The sequence below is a fragment of the Mustela putorius genome, unplaced genomic scaffold (genome assembly GCF_011764305.1).
Source record: "Mustela putorius furo isolate JIRA1106 unplaced genomic scaffold, ASM1176430v1.1 tig00003834_pilon_pilon_pilon, whole genome shotgun sequence".
Lineage (NCBI taxonomy): Eukaryota > Metazoa > Chordata > Mammalia > Carnivora > Mustelidae > Mustela > Mustela putorius.
In genome coordinates, this window is record NW_025421987.1 from 47,379,727 (window position 1) to 47,404,914 (window position 25,188).

Genomic DNA, 25,188 nt, shown 5'->3' on the forward strand with positions numbered 1-25,188 from the left:
TCACAATAATTAAAACTTTCTGAGGTTTATACAAAAGGTGTAATAAATTTCCGAGGGTTGTGAATTATAAAAGATATCAATTACATAATTAATAATTAATCACTAAACTTAATTGGGACTAATTATAAATCTCTCAGTAATTAAAAAACCCCACAAAATTAGTTTAAAAGTACTTTACTGATATAAGTGAAACAGATTATATGACAATCTTAAAGCAAATATATAAAACCCTCCCCACAAAAGTAGTATAAATTCTTTTTAAACTAGCTACTGTACCCTTCACTAGAACTACTAAGCTGAACTATGAGCCAATAAAAACCACAAATTTTGCTTACCCATTCTCATTTTCTCCAGGCCAAATGTCATCTTCATAGAATACATCCTCCTGGCTGTTTTTGGCTATGTAACTAAATAGTTCTGGAGCCCTAGACAAACAAACAAAAATACTGCTTAGAAAATATATATGGCTAACTTCACATAAACTTCCTATCAAATAATTTTGGATTCCAAGGGAACATACAAAACGTATTGAGGACTGATTATTACACACAGAGTATTAATAAGGGATAGAGCCTAATGATTTGAAAGTATTCGCAGGCCCTCAAAAAACTCTCAGTAGCTATGGGAGAAATGATTCAATTCATAAACTGTAATAAACTTCAATTACTTATAAATTTCAATTACTGACTCTAACTACTCTCAGATCATAATGATAGGTGATAAATGACAAAAATAATATCTACACATTCATTTTCTAATTTTCACAACAAAGCTGTGTACAAGAAAGGCAATGCAACCATAATAATCTACAAGGTCCACCATTTACATTATCTCAATCAAGTAAACTTTAAATCAAGATTTAATAACTAAACTAACCTAAAAGTTTCTTCTGATATGCCTAAAAACACCATTGCTTCCTAAATAGTGCAGGACTTTTAAATACACATAGCAGATTGAACATATGTGCTTAATATTTGCTCACTTCCCAACCTACTAAAAAAAGAGTAAAGTATAAAATAGGGCATAGACCCAGAAAGGCATGAAAAGAGAAACGTTAAGTCTGAGAGCATACATGAATTGTTAACAAAATTTTAGAAACTGGAGACTGTATAGGTAAGTATTAACTGGTTTGAAAGACAGGAAAAAGCTACACCCTAAGCAACCAGGGTGGGAAGTCAACAACAAGCAAGCTGATTTAAACCGTGCATGTCTGCAAAAGCTCTGGAATTAGGGCTCCAGGTACATTTTAATGCTGTAGTATGGGCAGGGTGAAGTTTACTAGACTTTTAGCTGAAAATTTTGTATAATAGCAGTTGGTTGATCATGTGCTTACTTACCTTCACCCCAGCACAAGAACTGTCTGTAGTTTATCTTTTGGAGAGGTTGAATAGAGGATGCTCTAGCTTTAGGAATACAAGGCACAGGGAGATGTGTGGGTAGGACATAAAGAGATGATAAGGAATTGATGACAGTCTAACTACTACATAACGTGTTGCTAGAAAGCAGGCTAGGAAGTGTAACTTCTTTAGGAAGCATACTCTTGAGATGAAAATAAGCAAGAAGGAAGTTTATCAGAGGGCTCTTGTGGAATCAACACATGTAGAAGGGAAGGAAAAAGGGAAGGAAGCAAAAGAGGGAAAAGCTGGGCTGTCATCTACTGTTAATGAACTCCTTGGTCAGTTCTACAGAGATCTCAAAATAGGATGGTCCTTCAGAATTATCCTGAACTAGGGCAATCAGGTCGGCTAGGTCTCACACACCTCCTTGTAGATCAGGTGTTGGATCTGTGGCTGTTGTGGGAAAGGGACATAACTTTAGGTGAGGCAGTTCTCTTCTGTAAGGCAATCCCTGAAGAAAGCTCATAGCTGAGGGCTGTCTGACAACACCATTCTAGCTGCCATAGAAATAAGTCACTTAAAAGGAGGTTTGGAGGGATTTCATATTATCCATTCCATAATAAGATCCCTTTTTCCCAGTTAATAACCAAAACACTGGAAGTCAGTTTTGTTCCTCATATCTGTTCTCCAAGGAAAAAGCTGGAGGAGCCAGCCTGTGGAAAATATACACACATAAGTAGTGATATTTGGAGGCCCTTTGTGAAAATAGCAAAGTCCCACCTGACAAGCCCTACCAAAGCACACTAAATTTCCAATCTGCTTTTTAGCACCTCATTCCTAAATATGATTAGACACCAAAGAAGCACCAGAGAAGTAAAAAAAAAAAAAACTTTAATATGAACGGTGCATTCAAATCAAACAGAAAAAAAAAAAAAGAGCAATTTGGAGAAAATAGAAAATACAGAGAATAGAAGAAAAACGAGAACTACTATCTTAAGAGAAAAAGACACTATAGAAAAGGAATGTCAGGGGCGCCTGGGTGGCTCAGTGGGTTGAGCCGCTGCCTTCGGCTCAGGTCATGATCTCAGGGTCCTGGGATCGAGTCCCGCATCAGGCTCTCTGCTCGGCAGGGAGCCTGCTTCCCGCTCTCTCTGTGTGCCTGCCTCTCCGTCTACTTATGATTTCTCTCTGTCAAATAAATAAATAAAATCTTTAAAAAAAAAAAAAAAAGAAAAGAAAAGGAATGTCAGGGACGCCTGGGTGGCTCAGTTGGTTAAGCGGCTGCCTTCAGCTCAGGTCATGATCCCAGCGTCCTGGGATCGAGTCCCACATCGGGCTCCTTGCTTGGCGGGGAGCCTGCTTCTCCCTCTGCCTCTGCCTGCCACTCTGTCTGCCTGTGCTTGCTCTCGCTTCTCTCTCTATGACAAATAAATAAATAAAATCTTTAAAAAAAAAAAAAAGAAAAAAAAAAAAGAAAAGGAATGTCAGAGAAATTTAAAATGATTAAATCAAATAAAAATAAAAATGATATGAGATAAAGTTGAAGAAATCTCCCACAGAGTAGAACAGAAGTATAACAATATAGAAAATGGGTAAGAAGAGATAAGAAAATTAAGAGGATTAATCCAGAGGTCTGTCATCTAACAGAAGTCTCAGAAAGAACAGAAAAAAAGAGAGGAGGAAATTATCAAAGAAATAATACAAGGAATTTTCTCATAATGGAAGGGCATCAGTTTTAAGTGTGAAATGACTCAACAGCCAAAGGAAAGAATACTCATACCAAGGCACACATCATCACATTATTAAAACAGCACTGGTAAAGGGAAGATTCTGAGAAGATTTCAGAAAATGGAAACAGATCACACACAAAGATTCAGAATCACGATGGCATAGGACTTCTTACCAGCAAAGGAAACAAAAAGAGAACAGAGTAGTACTTTTCAAATTCTAAGGAAAAACTTCTGTAATCTAGGATTTTATACCCAGGCCAGCTATCAATCAAGTCTAGTCAGGGAAGAATAAAGACATTTCCAGACACACAAGCTCTCTTAGGAAACTCTTGGAGTAAGTGCTCCATCAAACTGGAGACATAAGACAGAAAAAGGTATGAAAGTCAGGAAATAAAGGAATCCTGTAAGGCAGAATGGTGAAGGGAATTCCTAGGATAAAAGTAGAGAGAAACCTTAGAATGACAGCTATGTGATAGCTCTAGAAAATAATTAGTTTACATCAAAGCAAGAAGATAGAAGGTTTCAAGGAGGAAGTCTATACGAAAAAACAGAACTGAGAGATCTCCTGATCTGTTTGACTATACAAAATCTTCCAGCTATGATAAAGAGTTTAGGGTTGAATTAGTTATGTGAATATAGACAATAAGGAAATGATCAAAAAAGACGGGGAAAACAAAAATGTGTACCAGAAAGGACATGCAACCATCTTAATCTACAAGGTCCACCTGAGACCATTTACATTATCTCAATCAAATAAACCTTAAATACAGATTTAATACAACTATAATGAAAGGGGTAATACACACACACACACGTGCAGGAAGGTGAGGAGATAGAAAGGGAAGGTAGTAGAAGAGAGCTAAAGCTTCATTTTTCATGGTACAAAATCAATGCATATGTCAAGTTGAAAAATCATTAAAAAGTAGGGTAAATACAACATTTTAAAGAAATATGGAAGTGAAAAAAAAAAAAGATATATGGAAGTGAAGAAATAAATTTTCAGATGGTAACACAGGATTGAATCATGTTCCTTCCCCAAAAAGAAAGATTGAAGTCCCACTCCTACTACCTTCAGAATGTGACTTTATTTGAAAATAAGGTTTTTATTGAGATTATAAAATAAAAATGAGGCCTTTAGGGTAGGCCCTAATCTAACATGGCTGTGTCTTTATGAAAAGAGGAAATGTGGGACACCAAAACAGGCATTAACAGAGGAAAAGATGATGTAAAGATGTACAGGGACAACACATGTGAAGATGGAGGCCTGGAGTTCAGCACAAATGTATGAGGCTACAAGAAGCTAGCAAAGAGGCATGGAATGGTTCCTTTCCTACCATTTTCAGAGGAAGCATGGTCCTAACAAACACCTTTGTTTTGGACTTCTGGTCTCCAGAATTGTTAGACAATGAATTTCTGTTGTTTTAAGCTATCCAGTTTGTGCTACTTTGTTACGGCAGCCCTAGTAAACTAAGAGGATCCTCAAATTCAGGGTTAGAAACCAGTAGAACAAAGGAATGAACACTCGATTATGAATGAGAAGTAAATGTTTTCCTATAAATCTTTGTCACTGAGTAACTCAGTTAATCTCAGTACAGTTTTCTCATTTTTAAATGAGGAGCTGAGATTTATTGATTTTTTAGACCATTTCAGCATAAGATTCAATAATTTTAGGACAGTAATCTATTATCTGGTTGGAGTTTTAAGACTCAGAAAATCCACAGTGTGAAGAGTTGCTTTGTTTATCTGTACCAATTCTCTTACTACTAACATAGACATGCAAAATACTGAATAATTTATGATAACGAGTTAAGGAAAATTTTCAGTAAAAGGAGGCTAAAGGGCACCTGAGTGTCTTAGTTGGTGGAGAGCGCAACTCTGGATCTCAGGGTTGTAGGTTTGAGCCCCATGTCAGGTATAGAGATTACTTAAAACAAAACAAAAACTTTTAAAAATTTAAAAATTAAAAAAAAAAAAAGAGTAGGCCAGTTATCATCCTTTTTCATTTTACATAATATACAGTAGGGGCACCTGGGTGGCTCAGTGGGTTAAGCTTCTGCCTTCGGCTCAGGTCATGATCCCAGTGTCCTGGGATCGAGCCCCACATTGGGCTCTCTGCTCAGCAGGGAGCCTGCTTCCCCCTCTCTCTCTGCCTGCCTCTCTGCCTACTTGTGATCTCTTTCTGTCAAGTAAATAAAAAAATTAAAAAAAATATACAGTATTTTTCTATTTTCTTTTTGCAAACAGCTATGATGCTCCATGATACACAATTACGTTTATATGTAATACATCACATTTTACCAAAGGAAACATTTTTTTTGGTCTAAAATTGGTATCAGCAAAGTAAAAGAGTTACTACATTCCCACATTTTTGGATGCTTAGTAGGATCTTATTAGGCACTTACCTCTCTAAGTACTCTGCAAGAAGTTGTTCTGCTGCAGATGAATACATCCACTCACTTCCAACTTTCTTAGTATAGCCAGGTACCTCCTCATTTTTTTTGTTGAATTTGAGATTCAAACCCACATTTGCTTTATGGTCTCCATGAGGGCTGAATTTAAATCACACACACACACACACACACACACACACACACGTTTTAAAATTTTGTTCAAAGAATACAAAGTTTTGCTTTCAATTCTTAGAAAAACTTAGTTTTGATTGTTCTTCTATAGTTTTCATGGTTATTTCCAAAGTAGCAGTTATTGAAAGGAAAGGCTTTAAAACCCGAGTTAACAAATCATATAAATAGATTATATAACTAGAGAAGAGAATGAGATAAGAAAACGCAGGGAAATATATTATTGAGATTCACACACACCTTCTGATACCTTTTTTCAAGGTTCAATTTGTTAGCTGCTAAAAATAAGAACTGTCTTTCCAAACGCCTAAAACACGTGCCATTTAGATGAAAGATCACCATCAGAGGAATTTATGCATAATTTTAAAAGAAAATTCAGAGCAATTAATAAAAGAAAATAAATACTAAAGTATTAACCAGTTTATCTTTATCATTTAATTTTTTCTGCCACTTTAAGTAAATTTCTCTAACATAAACTTACTTTCTCCTAGATCCTCTTCCAATAAATATACTTCCTGTAAACCTTGAAACAAGGTATCCACTCACTCCAAGGCGACTGGCCAACACATATCCTGGGTTGTACTTTATAGAATATTTCTTCAAATATAAAAACAAAAAGGTCAATTATGGAAACACAAAGCATCAAATGTTATTTCTTTACCTTTAAAATCTGGAGATAATCAAGACATCACTAACCATTGGAATGTGGCAATATAAGGATTCTCAAAAGTAAGTGATCCATTTCCCTTTTTATTTTTTTGAAAGGATCTGTAGGCAGAATTTTTCTGCTCCTCTCTCTCCTTAAAGGACAGAATTCCCAAGGATGAATGAAAGGGGGAGGAAATATACAATTTGTGAAACTGTCTCAAGAAATAAAGTCTACTGTAAGTCTAAATGGCAAACTCTGCAGACAAGAGCTATTTTTTAAACATTAATTTTCATATTCCAAGTAGGGACTAGTAAAGCACTAGGGACATAATGAGGCCTTGATGATTATTAACATTGAACTAAAATATGAGTATGTCATCAAAACAGTTGCTACTGAGCACAATTAAAAATGTTCTTCATTATATTTACTATGATATGAAAGTAAGAAGTATATATAGGCTTATAGTTAATACAGTCAAAGAAATATAACCTAAATTTATGTACATAAGGGAAGAAACTAAGATTAAAAAAAGGTATCAGATCATATAATTTTTAAATTAATCAGGAAGCAAATTACAAATCCAGTACCAAAAAAGGTAAGCTACCATATAATCTTTACATAAAATACATAATAATAACACATACTTATTTTATATGGATTTTATATACTATATTCATATGAATGTGTATAAATATAATAAACACTTATCAATTATATGCATATTTTATGTCTATAATAACCCCCAAATGGATAAACTTTTTTTGGTGCATGGAATATATAAATTCATTATTAAAATATGTTAATATCCTCGGTAAAAAATGCAATATAGTTTTTCCATCAAGAGCATTATTAGGATTATAAATAATACAGACAATTCAAATACACTTTCCAGAATAGATAGGAGGACTTAAGGTAGTAGTTCTCTTATCATAGGTAGTATTACTTATTTTTCTAATAAGCATCTGGAAATGTATAGGGCCACATCATTCAGTTACTGGCATGGGCCTCTTAGTCTCCAGGGGACAAAGATGCCAACTACGCTATCATATACAGGACAATTCCTGTATCATATACAGGACAATCCTATTTTATATAGGAATTGTCCTATCCAAAATACCAATGGTATTGTTTTTGAGAAATATTTGATTATGATATAATTAAAATTGATGAAGATCATCACAAATATTCTAGAAAATGTAAAGTAAAAAGCAGAGAACACTGGGGTAGAGAAAGAAGATGAGTAAAAGTTAATAAGGTATGTAAAGAGAAAAAGCATAGAGAAGAAGGCATGCCTAGCACACTGTACTTTAGAGGTGGGTAGTCTCTTTCAGATCTAGAAAAAGCTAGGGATAAAGGAACATAAATAATTTTTTCCCTCCACTGACTCCCAGAACAGAGAGCTCCAGCATCTTTATCAAGCAGGACACTCTCCTGGTTTCCTGACTGTGCTTTCTGAATCCTTTCTCCAAAAGACACCTGATGGTAAGAATCTGGAGACTTTTCTGCCTTCCATAATGTTTCTTCAAGTATATGCTGATGTTCAATGCCCTTAGTTCATTTAAAGCTTTAGAATTTACTATTAGAGAAATAAAAGTGTAAGTATCAATAGCTGGCTGATTGTGAATTAATTTCAGCTGAAGTAATTATCTAATCAATCAATAAGAATATACAACAGATATCAGAATCCTCCTCCTATTGTAATAGGGAAAAATAAAAGGAGGCCAGTGAACATCTTTGGAGGAAAAAGGCCCTAAAAAAGGACGCTGTGAATTTAAATGCAGTTTCCCATTTTTTTCTAGTGATTGTTCATCTTTAGCTTCCATTGCAAAAAGGCCACTACTTGAAACTAAAAATATAGGCTTTAATTATGAAAAGTTTATTTAAAAAAATCTAAGCCTATTCCCAGAGGATAGGCTAAGACACGTGCCCCTTCTTAAGCTTGAACATGATAACCCATAAAAACTGTTACAGATTAATAATGAGATTTCAATGATTTTTTCCCCCTGAACATTTGCATGAAGTTTGAAAACAGATTCCCCACACTCATTTTTAAGTACTAGACATAACTGTGAGATAATTTAATCAGTACTAAATAAAATATTTATAATGTATTCAAAGGAGGTGGTAAAAATATGCTTCTAACACTTTTCAAAGTTTATCAGTTCTAAATTAGGCAATATGGACTATGGTACTCACATGTTGGTTTTGTATTAAAGCATCAAGATTGGGCTCACATGGAATGCTGAAAACCACACGAATCCTACCTTCTGTAATCACATCCCCTGAATCCTGAACCTTGGAGGGAAAAAGAAAATCACAATGTTTTAGTCTCTTTCACCACATTTTATTTACTTTTCTACTTATTTGAACAATGTTTATTTCTGAAATACAACAAGACAGTAAAATTGGATACTGGAGATTCTCTTAGAATTCATAAATGAATGTGATTATATTATAAATTTGAGCCAATACACATTGCTTTAATAGCCAGTTTTTTTTCCTTTAAATTAACTTTTTATTTGCAAATAAATTTAAATTATCAAAAAGCTGCAAACATAAAAACAGGTTAAAGATCACTTATAAAACATTTACCTAGATATTAACATTTTACTCAATCTGCTTTAACATTTGTACTCTATGCATATACATAATTACTTTTTTTTAACTTTTTGAGGGTATATTACATATATCATATCCCTTACCCTTTAATATTTTGGTAAATATAGCCTAAGAAGAAGGATATTTTATTATATAACCACAGTACAGTTACTAAATACACTCATTTTACATTGATAAAATAGTTCAATCAACTGTCCATATACCAATTTTGTCACGGTTGGCCCCAAATTTTTCCTATATTATAATAAAGAAAACCCTCTTCTCCCTCTACTACAGAATTCAGGCTAGGATCAGACATTACATTTAGTTATCATACCCCCTAGCCAACTTAAATCTAGACTATATCCAAAGTCTATGTCTTTTATAACATTGACATTTTTGAAGAATAAGGTCATTCTTCTCTCTTCATCCTGCCTTTAAAAACAAAAGTGCCTCATTTTGGATTTGTCTGATGTTTCCTTATGATTAAGTTAAGCTCATATATTCTCAGCTAGAATAGTGCATGGGTGATGTGTCCTTCTTAATACCTTGGTATCACATATGGAGGTGCATGACATTGCTCAATTTCTTCACTGTCCAATTAGGTTTTTTTTCTCATAACTAATTAATGGTCTGTGGGAAGACACTTTCTAAGGCCATGAAAATATCCTACTCAGATAAAAAAAATTCCACCTAGATTTAGTTTCCAATGGAGATTGTTACTTGATTCAATCTTTATTGTAATGCTTATAAAATGGTTTTCCAACTCTAGCACACTCCATTTACCTTTGACATGATACTATAAACAAGGGCCCTTCTGTTCTCTATTTGCTTATTTATTATCACTGTGGAATCATTAATTCCTATCCCCCCCAGCCCAATGGTTTATAATGCACTAGTGTACTTTATTATTTTGGTACTCAAACTGTCCCAGATTTGAGCAGTTTGGTAGGAGCTCCTTTGACCTGGTTTCTGTGTTTATGTGATATGGTCCCATCAGTCTTTTGAGCACTTCTTTATTTTCTGGCCTAACCGGTGGTTCTAGAAAATGTAAAGTAAAAAGTTTATCTTCTACCTACCCTGCCCCAGCCTAGTAATGGGCCATTTCTCTGAAAAGCTTTCAGTGGGGTGTATTATTAGAGGTCAAACCTGGAGATTAAATGTATTGTTACTAGATTATCTTTGTTTCTTAACCTTTTGAGCAAATACAGCTAGAAAGTACATGTATGTATAGGCATATATGCATTCACACACATACAAATATACATATATATCCATATATATGTGTCCATATACATATGTCTAAACACATGGATATATTTTTAAAATCATAAGTTCACATTAATACCTTCAATTCTAATCTGTCCCCACAGATTCTTCTTTGCATTCTTCCATTTCATATTTACATGTATCTTTTTCATGTGAGAACTGGAGTTCCTCAAACATCAACACATTTATAACTTCACCAACTCAATAATACAACTAAAATAATTTCATAACTGCTTCATCCACTACCATAATGAATAAACCTGCTAAATAAGAGATTAAGATTTGAATTCTTTCTCCCCTGCCTCTTAACCCCAACCTGCTCAAGATTAAAGATATATAGTCAAATACTGTGTTTATAAGTTAGACAAATGAACTTTTCCCCTTTAGTATTACATTTTATTTTATACCTAAATGAAGAGAAGTTAAATAACTATCACTTAGAACTAGAAAGAAATTTAATTAGTAACAATAACAGGAACTAACTTCTCCAGTGCAGCCATAATAGGGGGTTCCCAGCATAAAGACCGTACTTCTGGGAGGAAACAAGTCATCCAATGTTTTGATATTGGAGAAACGGGAGTCAAAAGCTCGGATATCCTATACAGAATGAAATATAAAAGTAAATTATCACAGTCAAAAGTCCTATGGATTGGACATCAAATTTTTCTTCCTATGGGGTTATTACCATGCTGTCTGCAAATGCAAAATGTAAAGATTTTCTACATAACAATACTGGCAGCTAAAATGTATTGACTTTATATGCCATTCTTCTAGGTATTTTGTACATTAGTTAATTTCATTCTCAAGACAACCCTGTATAGCACAGATCATTATTAGCCTCACTTCACACATGGGGAAACTAAGGCACCAAAAGGGCGTGAAATATCACCCGCCAAGATCATACAGCTAAAAAGTCAACTCAGGCAGTCTGCGTTCTTAATCACTACACTATACTGTTTCTCAAAATTACAGTATCAGTACATGCTTTAAAAAAATTTTGTCTCAGGCGCCTGGGTGGCTCAGTTGTTAAGCCTCTGCCTTCAGCTCAGGTCATGATCCCAGTGTCCTGCGATGGAGTCCCACATCCGGCTCCCTGCTTGGCAGGAAGCCTGCTTCCCCCTCTCTCAGTCTTCCCACTTGTGTTCCCTCTCTCTCTGCCTAATAAATAAATAAATAAATCTTAAAAAAATTTTTTTTTGTCTTGTTATCACACCCAAAATTACCAATACAAAAGCAAATACTTTTATTTATTTATTTACTAATTTATTTCAGGCAAACATTTTTTGGAGAATAAAAATCTAAAACTGTAGGCTGTTAAGCTAATGCTAGGCTTTTAATTTGATATTAAGTTTCAAAAATAAATAAATAAAAAAGACAAGTTTCCTAATTATGCACAGAGTGAGCATATAACAACCCTTTCAAAGACTACAGTTTTTGTGGTGGTTCAAGACGGTTCAAGATGGCAGCACAGGAAGATCCTGAATGCCTCTCCTCCCATGGACACACCAAATCTTCACCTACATATGGAACAATTAGTTCCCTCTTAAAGAGACCTGAAAAATAGTTGAACAGCAACTCCACAACAAAAGATTAAAAGGTACAGATTGATTTGGGTAGGAGAGGCAGACATACTATTGCCAAAAACCCTGCCCCTGATGTGGAGACCCACAATCAGGAGAGATCTCCTTCTTGAGGAGCAAGGGGTTTGTGTTCTGTATCAGGCACCTTCCAACCCTTGGAAACTGCACTGGCGAGACAGGCTGCCAAAGTATGTGGCTTTGAAAACAAATGGGGCTTATGTCTAGGAGACCAAAAGGCTGAAGGTAATGGAGATTCTGCTTGTAAAGGGCTTTTGTGCAGACTTACTAGCCCTGAGATCCAGGGTAAAAGCAGTGTTCTTCCTTTGTGTTCTTTTTTTTGTTTGTTTGTTCTTCCTTTACTTTGTGTTCTTTTTTGTGTTCTTCCTTTACTTTGCTAGCATTGGCAAGTGTGCTCTGCTAAAGCTGGCAGGCACACCCTACCCCCATGTATATATGGGGTCTCTCTCTCCCTCTACACAGACACATAGACACACACACACACACACACACACACATGGTTATTACTCAGTCATAAAAAATAATGAAGATCTTGCCATTTGCAACAACATAGATGGACACGAGGGTATTATGCTAAGTGAAGTATGAGAGAAAAACAAATACATGACTTCAGTTAATATGCAATTTAAAAAACAAAACAAACAAATAAAACACAACACAACTAGCAGATACAGAGAAATGACTGGTGGCTGCCAGACAGAGGGGTTTGGGGAGATGGATAAAATGCATGAAGGGGCTTAAGGGGTACTAGTTATACTAATACTGAAGGGGTATTAGTTACACAATAAATAAATCATGGGGATGTAACGTATAGCATGGTGACTTTAGTCAGTAATAATGTACTACGTATTTGAAAGCTGTAAAACAGTAAATCTTAAAAGTTCTTATCATAAGAAAAAAATTCTGTAACTTTGTATGGTGACACATGGTAACAAGACTTATATTGGTGATCATTTGGCAGTATATACAAATACTGAATCATTTTGTACACTTTGAAACCAATATAATATGTCAATTATACATACAGTTTTTTCAAATGATATTAAATCATAGTCTCCATAATGCATTGCTGCATTAGTTTTCTATTTATAAATAAATATTAAATATGATACAGTTTTTTCTTTATATAGCAGGAGTAGTGCAGATTTAGATACAATTGAGATTTGATGGAGACTTACCTTTACAATAGTTTGATAAACAAAAGGAAGAACTTGTTTCGACCATTGTTTCTCTAGACGGACTTCACCATTTTGATTTATTTGATATTTACGACCTGTGAGTAACTGAGCATATACAACTGCGGATGTTTCATTTATTATTATTCCTTTTCTTCTTAGGTAGCTAAAAGAAAAAATAAAAAAGAAACGTAGATATGTATGAGTATGTTGAGTATGTATATATATTCTAGGATGATAATCAAACTACCAACTCATAATCAAATGTTTAAATAAAATTTAAATAAATATGCTAGCAGACAGAGAGGCAGGAGGTAGCAGGCTCTCTGCTGAGCAGAGAGCCTGATGTGGGGCTCTATTCCAGGACCCTGGCATCATGACCTGAGCCAAAAGCAGAGGCTTTAATCCACTGAGCCACCCAGGTGCCCCCAGTGGGCCTTTTCAATCTCAAATATAGGTCAGCAAACTACGGTCATGAGACAAATCTAGACTGACCCCATTTCTTGTAAATAAAATTTTACTTAAACACAGTCATCAATTTATTTACTGTCTATGATGGCTTTTGTGTTACAATAGCATAGTTGAGTAGTTGTGACAAACTACTCAAAGTCTACAAAGTCTACTACTGTAAAGTCTACGAAGCCCAGGATATCTACTATCTGGCCTTTACAGAAAAAATTTGCTGACCTCTGATCTAAAGATAAAATTATTCTTCATCCAAGGGATATTTCCCTATCTCTTTTCCATTTTCTCTTCCTAGAACTCCTATTTGAGAAATACTAGAAATTCTGACTATACTCTTTTCATCTCTTCATGCTTTTGTACTGTGTGCTGACGGAATGAATCCCTCAGCTTCATCTTCTAGCTGATTGAATTTTCTTTTTTTTTCAACTGAGCCACCCAGTAACCCCTCACTGACTGAATTTTTAGTGTGCCTATATTACTATTCAGACCATCTGCTCAGCTCATTATATCATAATTAAAATTTTTGTATTTGTGTTTTATATAAATATATTATTTAATATATACTATAGATATATATAGTATATAGATGAATGACATTATTATATATAACACACACATATATATTTTTTCCCATAGCAGCTTATATATATATATATATTGTTGTTCTCAATGGTAGCCTTGGTCTGAAATAAGTCACGGCGTCTTAAAAAAAGAAACAGAAGTCTTCCAACAAATTTCTGAAATGGAGCATTCTGCTTTTTCTTTCTTTCTTTCTTTCTTTTTTTTTTTTTAGATTTATTTGTTAAAGAAAGAGAGAGAGCACAAGCAGGTGGAGTGGCAAGCAGAGGGAGAAACAGTCTCCTTACTGAGCTAAGAGCCTGATGTGGGACTCAATCCCAGGACCCTGGGATCATGACCTAGGCCAAAGGCAGACACTTAACTGAGCCACCCAGGCACCTTCTGCTACCATTTTCTAAAAATCCAGTGGGAAAACCTACTAATTTTACTCAAAAGTTATTTAGCCAGTAATCTTGCTACCAATATGACAAGAATATCCCAAGAAAAGAAAATTATTTGCTAATCTTTCTCATAAAAATAAAAGCAAAAATTCTAAACAAAATGTAACAAATCTAATCCAATTACATATAAAAAGGAAAATACGTCATAGTCTAATAGGATTTACTCCAGGAATTCAGGGATAGATTTATATTTGAAATTCAATCAACGTAATTCACCAGATTAAAAGAAAAATCATATGGTCGTTTTGACAGATGCAGGAAAAAACCTGACAAAATCAGTACTAATTAATGATAAAAACTCTCAACCAACTAGGAATAGAAGGAAATTTCCTTTATCTAATAAAGAATATCAATTAAATAAAAACACTCTAGGGGCGCCTGGGTGGCTCAGTGGGTTAGGGCCTCTGCCTTCGGCTCGGGTCAGGATCCTGGAGTCCTGGGTTTGAGCCCCGCATCGGGCTCTCTGTTCAGAGGAAGCCTGCTTCCTCCTCTCTCTCTGCCTGCTTCTCTGCCTAATTGTGATCTCTGTCAAATAAATAAATAAAATCTTAAAAAAAAAAAACACTCTATGGCAATCATTATATTTAATAATGAATCATTTAAGACTTTTCTTTGAAATTGAGAATAGCATCACACGAAAATCATAAATAAGAGACTGTGGGGCACGTGGGTGGCTCAGTGGGTTAAGCATCTGCCTTCAGCTCAGGTCACAATCCCCAAGTCCTGGGACTGAGCTCTGAGTCAGCCTCCTGCTCAGCACAAGCAATCTGTTTCTCCATCTCCCTCCAACCCTCCCCCATGTTTGTGCTTGTGTTCATGCTCTTGCTCTATCTAAAATAAATAAGTAAATAAATCTTTAAAAAAAACAAAATTAATATAAGACAGGTAATCAACTCAGAAAAAGGGCAAAATATATGAACAGGCATTGCACAAAGGAGCATATTCAAATGACCAACAAATATGAAAGGATGCTCAACTTTTACTGTCATTAGGGAAAGGCAAATTAAGCCAAATGAAATATCACTATATAGCAATGGCTAAAATGGAAGTGACAATAATAAGTACTGAAGGTAGAGAGAAAATAAATTCTTATAAATTGCTAGAAGAATGTAAATTGATACAATCACTTTGTAACTCTTTTTGGTAGTATCTACTCAAGCTGAGCTTAAGCATTATCCTACGAAGCAGTAATTCCACTCTTAATTATGTACCTAACAGTAATGCATATATACCTATTCACTAAAAGCGCCAAACAACTCAACTATCTATCCACAAAAGTATGGATAAATTGTACTATATTCATACAATGTAATATAATCATTAGTGAAAATGAACAAACTAAACTATATGTAACAACATATGAATATTAGAATCACAGTACGGAACAAGAGAGGTCAGGTTCAAAAAGAATACATTCTGTATGAATCAATTCTTACAAAGTTCGAAATAGGAAAAACTAATCTCTAGAGTTACAAATCAAAATAGTTACATTTGGAGGAGAGGAGAAATAGATGGTAATGGCTGGAAGAGGGCATACGGGGCTTTGTAGGATTATGACAACTTCTCTGTTGGTTCTATTTTTTTTAAGGATTTTATTTATTTATTTGACAGAGGGAGTCACAGCAAGAGAGGGAACACAAGCAGGGGGAAAGGGAGACGGAGAAGCAGGCTCCCGGGGAGCCCCATGTGGGGCTCGATCCCAGGACTCTGGGATCAAGGTCTGAGCCGAAGGCAGATGCTTAAGGACTGAGCCACCCAGGTGCCCCTCTGTTGGTTCTGTTTCTTGACTTACATTCTAGTTATACATGTGAAAATTTATCAAGTAAAATATTTATGCATTGTGTATATTCTTTTCTCTATATACTTCAATAGAAACTTTCTATTAGAAAAAAAACCTAAAATAGTAATTTAGAATAATAGCTTTAAATTTTCAAGTGGTAGGAAGACTTTTCTCCATTTACTTTTTAAAAGAAAAATTTATTTATTTGAGAGAGTGAGAGTATGTGCAAATGCACACATGTATAGGGGATAAGGGCAAAGGGAGATGGAAATCCTCAAGCAGCCTCCTGGCTGAGTGTACAGCCTGACCTGAGGCTAGATCCCAGGACCCTGAGATCACAACCTGAGCCAAAACGGAGTCAGAGGCTTAATGGACGGAGCCACCCAGGCATCCCTCTCTATTTACTTTAGCTTTTACTTTTATTGCTTTGGGGTCAGTGTTGTGGTCAATATTCTCTCTCTCTCTCTCTCTTTTTAAACAGCTGTGTTTATTTATTTATTTTTTATTTATTTTTAAGTAAACTTTACTCCCAATGTGGGGCTTGAACTCATGACCTTGAGATTAGAGTCATGTATTCTATTGACTAGCCAGGCGCCTCTAGTCTGTATTCTTTCTTTCTTTTTTAATTGAAGTACACTTGGGCAAACAATATTAGTGTTATTTTACTATATAGGCTGTATAGTGTTGTTTTACTATACAAAAATGGCACCTGCCAACTTTGGCACTAGCAAGATAGAAGAAGAATGCAAAAATGGCACCTATCAATGCTTCAGTCCCTGAAAAGAATTCCAATAGGCCCCTGTTCTCCAACAGTTACCTAAGGTTAGCAAATCAATGTCCTTCCCATACGGTCTAGGCAATTTACAAACTTCAGCTTTTACCCTACCTGGGTCCTAGGATAATTGAGTCCATGTGGGAACTCTTTAAGAACACAATCTCCATTTCCTACAGCTCTGTTTCTCCTGGCCACAAGCCCCACTGGTTTTCAAAGCCAGATGTTTTAGGGCTTGTCTCTCTAATGCAGATTCCAAGGGTTAAAATAACTGATGTGGGGCATTAAATTTTTTTTATAAAGATTTTTATTTATTTATTTGACAGAGAGAGATTACAAGTAGGCAGAGAGGCAGGCAGAGAGAGGAGGGGAAGCAGGCTCCCTGCTGAGCAGGGAGCCCGATGCGGGGCTCGATCCCAGGACCCTGAGATCATGACCTGAGCTGAAGGCAGAGGCTTTAACCCACTGAGCCACCCAGGCGCCCCTGGGGCATTAAATTTTTAAAAATACTTAACATATCTCTTCTTTTCTAAAGTATAAACAAAACTATACTTTAACTTTATCTTATGTAAAATGTGAGTCAGTACTTAAAAAATAATTCTGTATTTTAATAATTTATTAATAAACTGGCATTTGTCACCAATGATTTGGTAGCCACATTTTTTTGGGTTGACTCATCTCTTGCTTGTTTGAGGTACAAGGTTTTGGAACTTTTCTCCAAATTATCTTCTAAATGCATCATCTTCTTCATAGCAACCCCAAAAGTACTTTCTTATGTCTTTATTTCAGTCTTCTTTCTCCAATTCCCAATCCTTTTCATTCTATTATATCCTCAATAGTAACCTGTTTAACTGAAGTATCATCAGTTCTCCGTGTAGCTCTCTCAAGGAGTAGCCATTTGTTTTCATACTGTATATGGGCTAGGATAGGGTGTTCTCCTTACAACCTACCGTGACATTCAAATCCCTCATAGTAAACTACTCTGCTCTTTTCCATTCTATCCTTATGCCCACTGTCATCCAGAATGTTCTCAGAGTTTACATATATAACCTAACTAACACCACAGGAATTTAGTTTCACTATCTCCTTAGCACCAATAATCTCTTCCATTCCACTTCAGCCATCTAGTCCTATAGCTATGACCTGGGTCATGACATCACCCATAATAGATTTACCTCCAAAATCATTAATCCCAACATCTTATTGTCTAAAAATTTTTCCAGCAAACTTGCTTGTTCAACCCACTTTATGATTTTTTTTTTTATTTGACACACAGAGATCACAAGTAGGCAGAGAGGCAGGCAGAGAGGCTGGGAGGAAGCAGGCTTCGTGCTGAGCAGAGAGCCTGGTGTGGGGCTCAATCGCAGGACGCTGAAATCATTATCTGAGCCAAAGGCCGAGGCTTTAACCCACTGAGCCACAAAGGCGACCCTCAACCACTTTATGATTAGCTTAACTTGGGATCTCCAATCCACTGATCCTTCTACTTTCTCTAAAACTATTAACTTAACCTACTTTACTTCTCCTACTATCCCACTTAGATTCCATTGTCTACTTTTTCAGTAACATTCCTGCCAATATCCTTAACTTCCTTGCCTTTCTGTCTTTTCATTATATCCATCTAGCAAAATCCAGTGCTTGTTAAATCTCTGCTTTTTCTAGGCCTGTAACTGATCAACAGAGCTCTACTACCAAAAGATAGGGCAGATCATTACATTTTAAATTAATGTCATTCAACTTCAAAAAGGGCCCTCAATATTGCCTATAATTCAACCACATTCTTCTGATCAACTGATAGTCTTCTATTTTCTCCAAGGACTTTTTTTTTATAAGTTTATTTATATATGTAAGTAATCTCTACACTCAATATGGGGCTCGAATTCATGACCTCAAGATCAAGAGTATACAAGTTCTTCTGAATGAGCCAGCCAAGTGCTCCCCCAAGCACTATTTTCAAACCTTCTCTGTTTTACTCAAATTTAAGACCAATCTCTCTTTTCCTGCCTCCATTCTAAATAGGTGAATTCAACATTCACTTTACAAAGAAAACAAAGGCAACTGATGAGAGCTTCTCATCTGCTCCATGCCAAACACACATACCAACCTGTATTTGTATACCATCTTGTTAAAACAGAGGAGCTACCTTTTTCCTCTTTAAGAATCTATCTTGTTCCATCTTCAAATACATTGTTTTCTTTCTTTTGAAAATTGCACCTCTCTTCTCATTTTTACACATGATCCTATCTCGCTGAATAAACCAAACACCAAGTCCATTCAATTCTATATCCTTCTTCAGCTATGTCTTTTTTTTTTTTTTTAAGATTTTATTTATTTATTTGACAGAGAGAGAGAAAGAGACAGGCAGAGAGGCAAGCAGGGGTTGGGAGTGGGGTGGAAGCAGGCTTCCTGCCAAATAGAGAGCCTGACACGGGGCTCGATCCCAGGACCCTGAGACCACAACCTGAGCCAAAGGCAGAGGCTTAAGCCACTGAGTCACCTAGGTGCCCCTCTTTAGCTATGTCTTTTTTTTTTTTTTTAGATTTTATTTATTTATTTGACAGACAGAGATCACAAGTAGCCAGAGAAGGAGGAAGAGAGAGGGGAAGGAAGCAGGCTCGCTGCCAAGCAGAGCCCGATGCGGGCGGGGCTTGATCCTAGGAACCTGGGTTCATGACCTGATCCGAAGGCAGGGGCTTTAACCCACTGAGCCACCCAGGTGCCCCTTTAGCTATGTCTTTTTTTTTTTTTTTTTAAAGATTTTATTTATTTTATTTGACAGAGAGAGAGATCACAAGTAGGCAGAGAGGCAGGCAGAGAGAGAGGGGGAAGCAGGCTCCCTGCTGAGCAGAGGGCCGATGTGGGGCTCGATCCCAGGACACTGAGATCATGATCTGAGCCACCCAGGCGCCCCCCCTTTAGCTATGTCTTATTGGTAGTTTTCATTAGAAAGGAAATCTGCTACACAGGAATACAAAAAGGTACCAACATTGTCATATGTACTCAGAGAGTTTCTAAAAATAAAGTCACATAACTTGGTACTCCTTGAAATATTTCATGTGTTATGTTCACACAAAAAAGGATGTACTGAACTTAGGAGAACAAGTCTTTGTTAATAAGATATATGGAGATAAGTGAAATAAGTAATAAGATCTACATTCTTGCTGTAGAAGTCTTAGAGTTAAGGATGGTCTGTGCAAGCATTATTCTTAATCATTAGAGCCATGAGATCCTCATGTTGATATAATGTGCAAAATCACAAGTAAGTAAGATAAACCCACCCTCAGGGGCAGAGTATCACTGGCCGTATGAATTTCACCTTACAAGACATATTATAGAAGTGCTGGGGAGGTGTGGGAAGAGGGGACAAAATGTAAGGTGATATGAGAGAGGAATATGGTGGTTAAAAAAAAAAACAAGCAGTCTAAGAAAATGGTAATCAGAATAAATACACCTAAGTGCTTATGAATCCACATAGCCTCGTCTACCCTATTTGGTTAACCAGAGATACTAAACTGGCAGGCACTAAAAATCATTCTTTTGTATGAATCAACACACATTGCCATCAACTTCAGCAGTCTGCTGCATTGATTATTATCTCTGCTCTTCGTGGCCATCAAGAAGATCAAGTCCATCCATATGGGAAGAACCGACAGAACAAGGAGTCAAGAGCTTCTGGCTTACTTCACAACTGAAGTTTCTGAAGCTGTTTACTCCTATTATGTCTCCATTTCTGTTACTCTCAATCATTCTTCCACCCATACTAGTCCAGCTTGCAGCCCCACTGCTCAAACAAAATAGCTCTTGTTTATTTATCTTCTCCATAATATTTGACATGACTTATTCCCTTATTCTTCAAACACTCTTTTTTTTTTTTTTTTTTTTTTTTTTTAATTTGCATGATGTAACACTTTCCTGGCTGTTCTCCTACCTCTCAGATTGCCTTGTTTCTTTCCCCTTTGTTGCCTCATCTTCCTCATTAGGGTTCCTTTTTGGTTCTAACACTCCAGTCACATTGGCCATTATCATTAATGTTATATATGCTACTTTTCCACTTGCCATAGGAACTTTATATGTACATTTTTCTCATCCTGAAACATGCTCCCTTTTCACTCTTTGCCTAACTCCTACCCCATATTCAGATAACCAGTTTAATCAACATTTTCTTTTGGTAAGTTTTCTATAACTAAGGCAAATGCCTCCTTAGCTAAGTCAAACTCCTCTATTACATGGTCTCAGAACACTACTTCTTCAAAGTAATTATCATAATTATAGTTTGATCAAAAATTCACACAAGATGGGGCACCTTGGTGGCTCAGTTAAGTGGCTTCTTGGATTTGGCTCAGGTTCTGATCTCACAGCTCCTGAGACTGAGCCCTGCATTGGGCTCCAGGCTTAGCTGGAGTCTGCTTGGATATTCTCTTTCTCTGCCCCATCCCCCACTCATGCATCTGCTCTCTCTCTCTCTTTCAAATAAATAAATCTTAAAAAAAAAATTCACACAAGACATTAATGCCCAGTTTTCATCTACCAGCCGTTAAGTTTCATGAGCATAGGGACTATATAATTTTATTCTTTATGGTATCTACAGTGCCAACCACTAAACCCAGCAAGTATCAATAATTGTTGAACACATGAATAAATGTCTAAACTCTTGTAGTATTCTGAATGGAGTTTCTTGTCAATCAAAGGAGTCGAACAAAACAATCTCTGTTCATTTAAACAAACAAATATTTATAGGCTGCTTTAGCATTAGCCAAAGAATGAGAACAGAGTGTTAACAAAAGTAGATATGTTCCCTACCTTTATGGAGCTTACTATCTAAGGAAATAGTCATTAAAATAATCACACAAATAAATTTATTATTGTGATTTTTATTTATGAACTATAAAATAAAATTCAATATAGTATGGACTACGACAGGGGTATCTAATTTATACTCTCAGAAGACAAAAAATAGCTCTACCTCCAAAGAGCTGTTTATCTCCTTGTTTTATGCTAGATGGGTTTTTGTTGTTTTTTTTTTAAAGATTTATTTATTTATTTGAGAGGGAGGGAGAGAATCTCTAGTAGCCTCCATGCTGGGTGGGCACAGAGCCTGATGCAAGCTTGAACTCAAAACCCTGAGATCACGACCTGAGCTGAAACCAAGAGTTGGATGCCTAACTGACTGTGCCTCCCAGGCACCCCATGCTGGAAGGTTTTTTATGGTCTCTTTATATTTTCCCTGTTTACTCATTTTTGAATAAGGATAGTATAGCCTGGTATCAACTCTAAAATTGTGTAAGAGGCATCTCCTTAAATTCCCATTTACCAATGGATGTTATTACAGTTTTAACAGGAAGGGAGATGGATATACATTTACAACACAATTTCATGCGCCATTGCCAATATATATTATTCTGTTTTGGTTTGGAGAATTCTAGTATTTGGATGAAGAAAGAGAAGTCATGGTGGGACCATGGAGGAGGGCCAGTTTCTTAGTTATTTGGCTGGTTACAGACCCTGCATTTCTGAATTCAGGGGCGTAACGGACTTAGATGCAGAGAAGGTAGGAAAGTGATCAGAGATTAAGGGTGAGGAACAAAGGAAAATTTTCCTTCCTATTTTCATTACATGTGGCCAAGAAATTCAGTGGCAACCTAATAACTATTATTAACTGTTATTCCTAGTATTATGTGATTGTATCTTTTCTTTCTTTGTACATCATGAAGAATTTTAGTGACAAACTGGGCAAAGCTATCACTGCTGCTAACCAGGTATTATTTTAAACTAGGATTATTGTTTTCTTTAGAACATAAAATGAAGATGTAGTCAGTATTCATAGTGATTACTATGTTAAGTAGGAAATAATGAGAGAACAAGTACATTAGATCACATTCTAGTTCTATGACATTAAATACATTTTGACACTCACTATTCTGAAATTCCTTGTACTTCTTTTGTCCAGTTAGATTGCTCTTTGTCTCCAAGATGGACCACTTTAGATGGTGGGGCAGTTCTTCCCAAATAAAGCTTCTGTGTTCCTGGAGGTTCTTCCAAGTAAAATCTTAAAAATTAAAATAAAATTAAAATTATATTACCTCCAAATTTATGGTTTAATAAGGTGTTTAGCAGCATAAGTCCTCAAAGTGAAAAGGTTTCTACATGATATAACAGCAAAACACCAGACATCCTTTTTTTTTCTTTTTTTAAAGATTTTTTATTTATTTGATGGATAGAGAGAGATCACAAGTGAACAGAGAGGCAGGCAGAGAGAGAGGAAGGGAAGCAGGCCCTCTGCTGAGCAGAGAGCCTGATGTGGGGCTTGATCCCAGGACCCTGAGATCATGATCTGAGCTGAAGGCAGAGGCTTAACCCACTGAGCCACCCAGGTGTCCCCCAACATTCTTTTTTTAAACTGTAATATAAAATTTTAGAACAAAGACTTGTAAAAAATTTCAAATATAAAAATTTTATTTTCTCTCAAAAAACTAAATATATAATAAAATATAGATTTTTAAAGAATTAAAAAAAACACTCTCAAATTCAATAAAGTGTATTTGCTAAAAATTTTAACTTGATTCTCATAAACCATTATACCTAACTTCCAGTTGACAGGAAATATGTGGGATGGAGGACCAAGTTAAGTGACACTAAGCAGAGACAATCAGGTAAATCCAGAATTATACAAAATAACTGGCCTGGACTCTTCAAGAAGAGAGACAGGGAAGTAAACTTAGTTTGCCAGATCCCAGGATATAAAATCAACATACAGAAATCAACTGTATTTCTAGATACTAGCTGTGGAAACCAACATTTAAAACATAGTATTATCTATAGTTGCTCCAAAATAACTTAAATACTTAGATGGAGCAATTCCTTCTGCCTTATTTTTATTTTTCAAAATTGTTTTAATTATTTCCATATAAATTTTATTTCCATATAAATCCTTTCCATATAAATTTTAGAATACGTTGTTCTGCCTCCATAAAACCTGGGAGAGATTTTGATAGGAGTGCTTTAAGCCTACAAATTAATTTGGGGAGACTTGGTATCTTTACTATGTTGAGTCTTTTGATCCAAATGGATCTCCATTTATCTCACCATTTATTTCAATTTTTGATTTCTTTCCCCAGTGGTTTCCTTTTTTTTTTAGCATACAGATCCTGTATGTAATTTGTTAGATTTATACCTAAGATTGAGAAATATATAGCTACAGTAAGAAGACAGTGTGGTACTGGCATAAAAACAGATATGCAGATAAATGCAACAAAATGGAAAACTCAGAAATAGACCCACACAGTTATGCTCAACTGACTTTTTACAAAGGTGTAAAGGCAATCTAATGGAGGAAGAACAGCCTTTTCAATAAATGGGGCTGGAACAACTGAATATTCATTCATAGGCAAATATATGAACCTTGACCTAAACCTCATACCTAATACAAAAATTAATTCACAATGGGTCACGGATTTAAATGTAAAAGGATGAGGTAAAATTATAAAACTTTTTGAAGAAAATATAGGGAAAAGGTATGGGACCTCAGGCTAGGCAAAGTTCTTATACCAAAAGCATGATCTGTAAATGAAAAAACGGATAAACAGAACTTCATTAAAAAGGGAAGGGAACTGTATTCTGATGATTAAAAAAGAAAAGAACCCTCAAGATTTCTCAAGGAAAAAAAAAAAAAGATTTCTCAAGAGCTCCTCAACAAAAGCAGTTACCCATAGAAGAAAAAAAATCATAATGGGACTGGACTGATCTCTTGTCAACAAAATTTTATGACAGAACACAACTAAAGTATGCTCACAGAAAACTAAGGAAAAAGGACTAGGCCTCTAAAATTCTAAACCTAAGTGTGAGGAAAGCAAAAATGATCTTTTGGATATGTAATGGCTCATTACATTAGAGCAAATGCAACATTTTCTCTGAAAAAATTACCTTTAAAGGTTCTAGACACATGAAAAATAAAAACAATCAGACTAAATTTACATGAAATAAAGATACAAGATGACAAAGAATTGTCTAAATAATCAGTGACAAAATGATCATGAACTGAAATAAAATAAGAAACTATTTCTTAAATTGATGTATTATTTAAATGAAAATTTAAAAATTGATGTATTATTTAAATGAAACCTGGGAAGGGCATGGAAGGTCAGGTTATATATGCCATTCATTCTTGTCAGAAAGAGAAATATATTTGCTAAATAATAACTGCTAGCAAAAAATTAGGAT

At 35.6% G+C, this 25,188-nt stretch overlaps 1 protein-coding gene across 4 annotated transcripts in view; it reads right to left on the minus strand.

The window, feature by feature from the left end:
• XRN1 (5'-3' exoribonuclease 1) overlaps positions 1-25,188 on the minus strand; it is a 104,395-nt gene that overhangs the window by 40,455 nt on the left and 38,752 nt on the right. For all 4 annotated transcript variants that reach the window (XM_004754480.3, XM_004754481.3, XM_004754484.3 and 1 more), the window contains 7 exons: positions 22,886-23,017; positions 12,939-13,101; positions 10,646-10,759; positions 8,492-8,590; positions 6,128-6,243; positions 5,470-5,616; positions 336-425 (listed from right to left, as the gene is read on the minus strand). In XM_004754480.3, the coding sequence (XP_004754537.1) occupies positions 336-425; positions 5,470-5,616; positions 6,128-6,243; positions 8,492-8,590; positions 10,646-10,759; positions 12,939-13,101; positions 22,886-23,017 (861 nt within the window). The remainder of the gene's footprint in view (positions 1-335; positions 426-5,469; positions 5,617-6,127; positions 6,244-8,491; positions 8,591-10,645; positions 10,760-12,938; positions 13,102-22,885; positions 23,018-25,188) is intronic.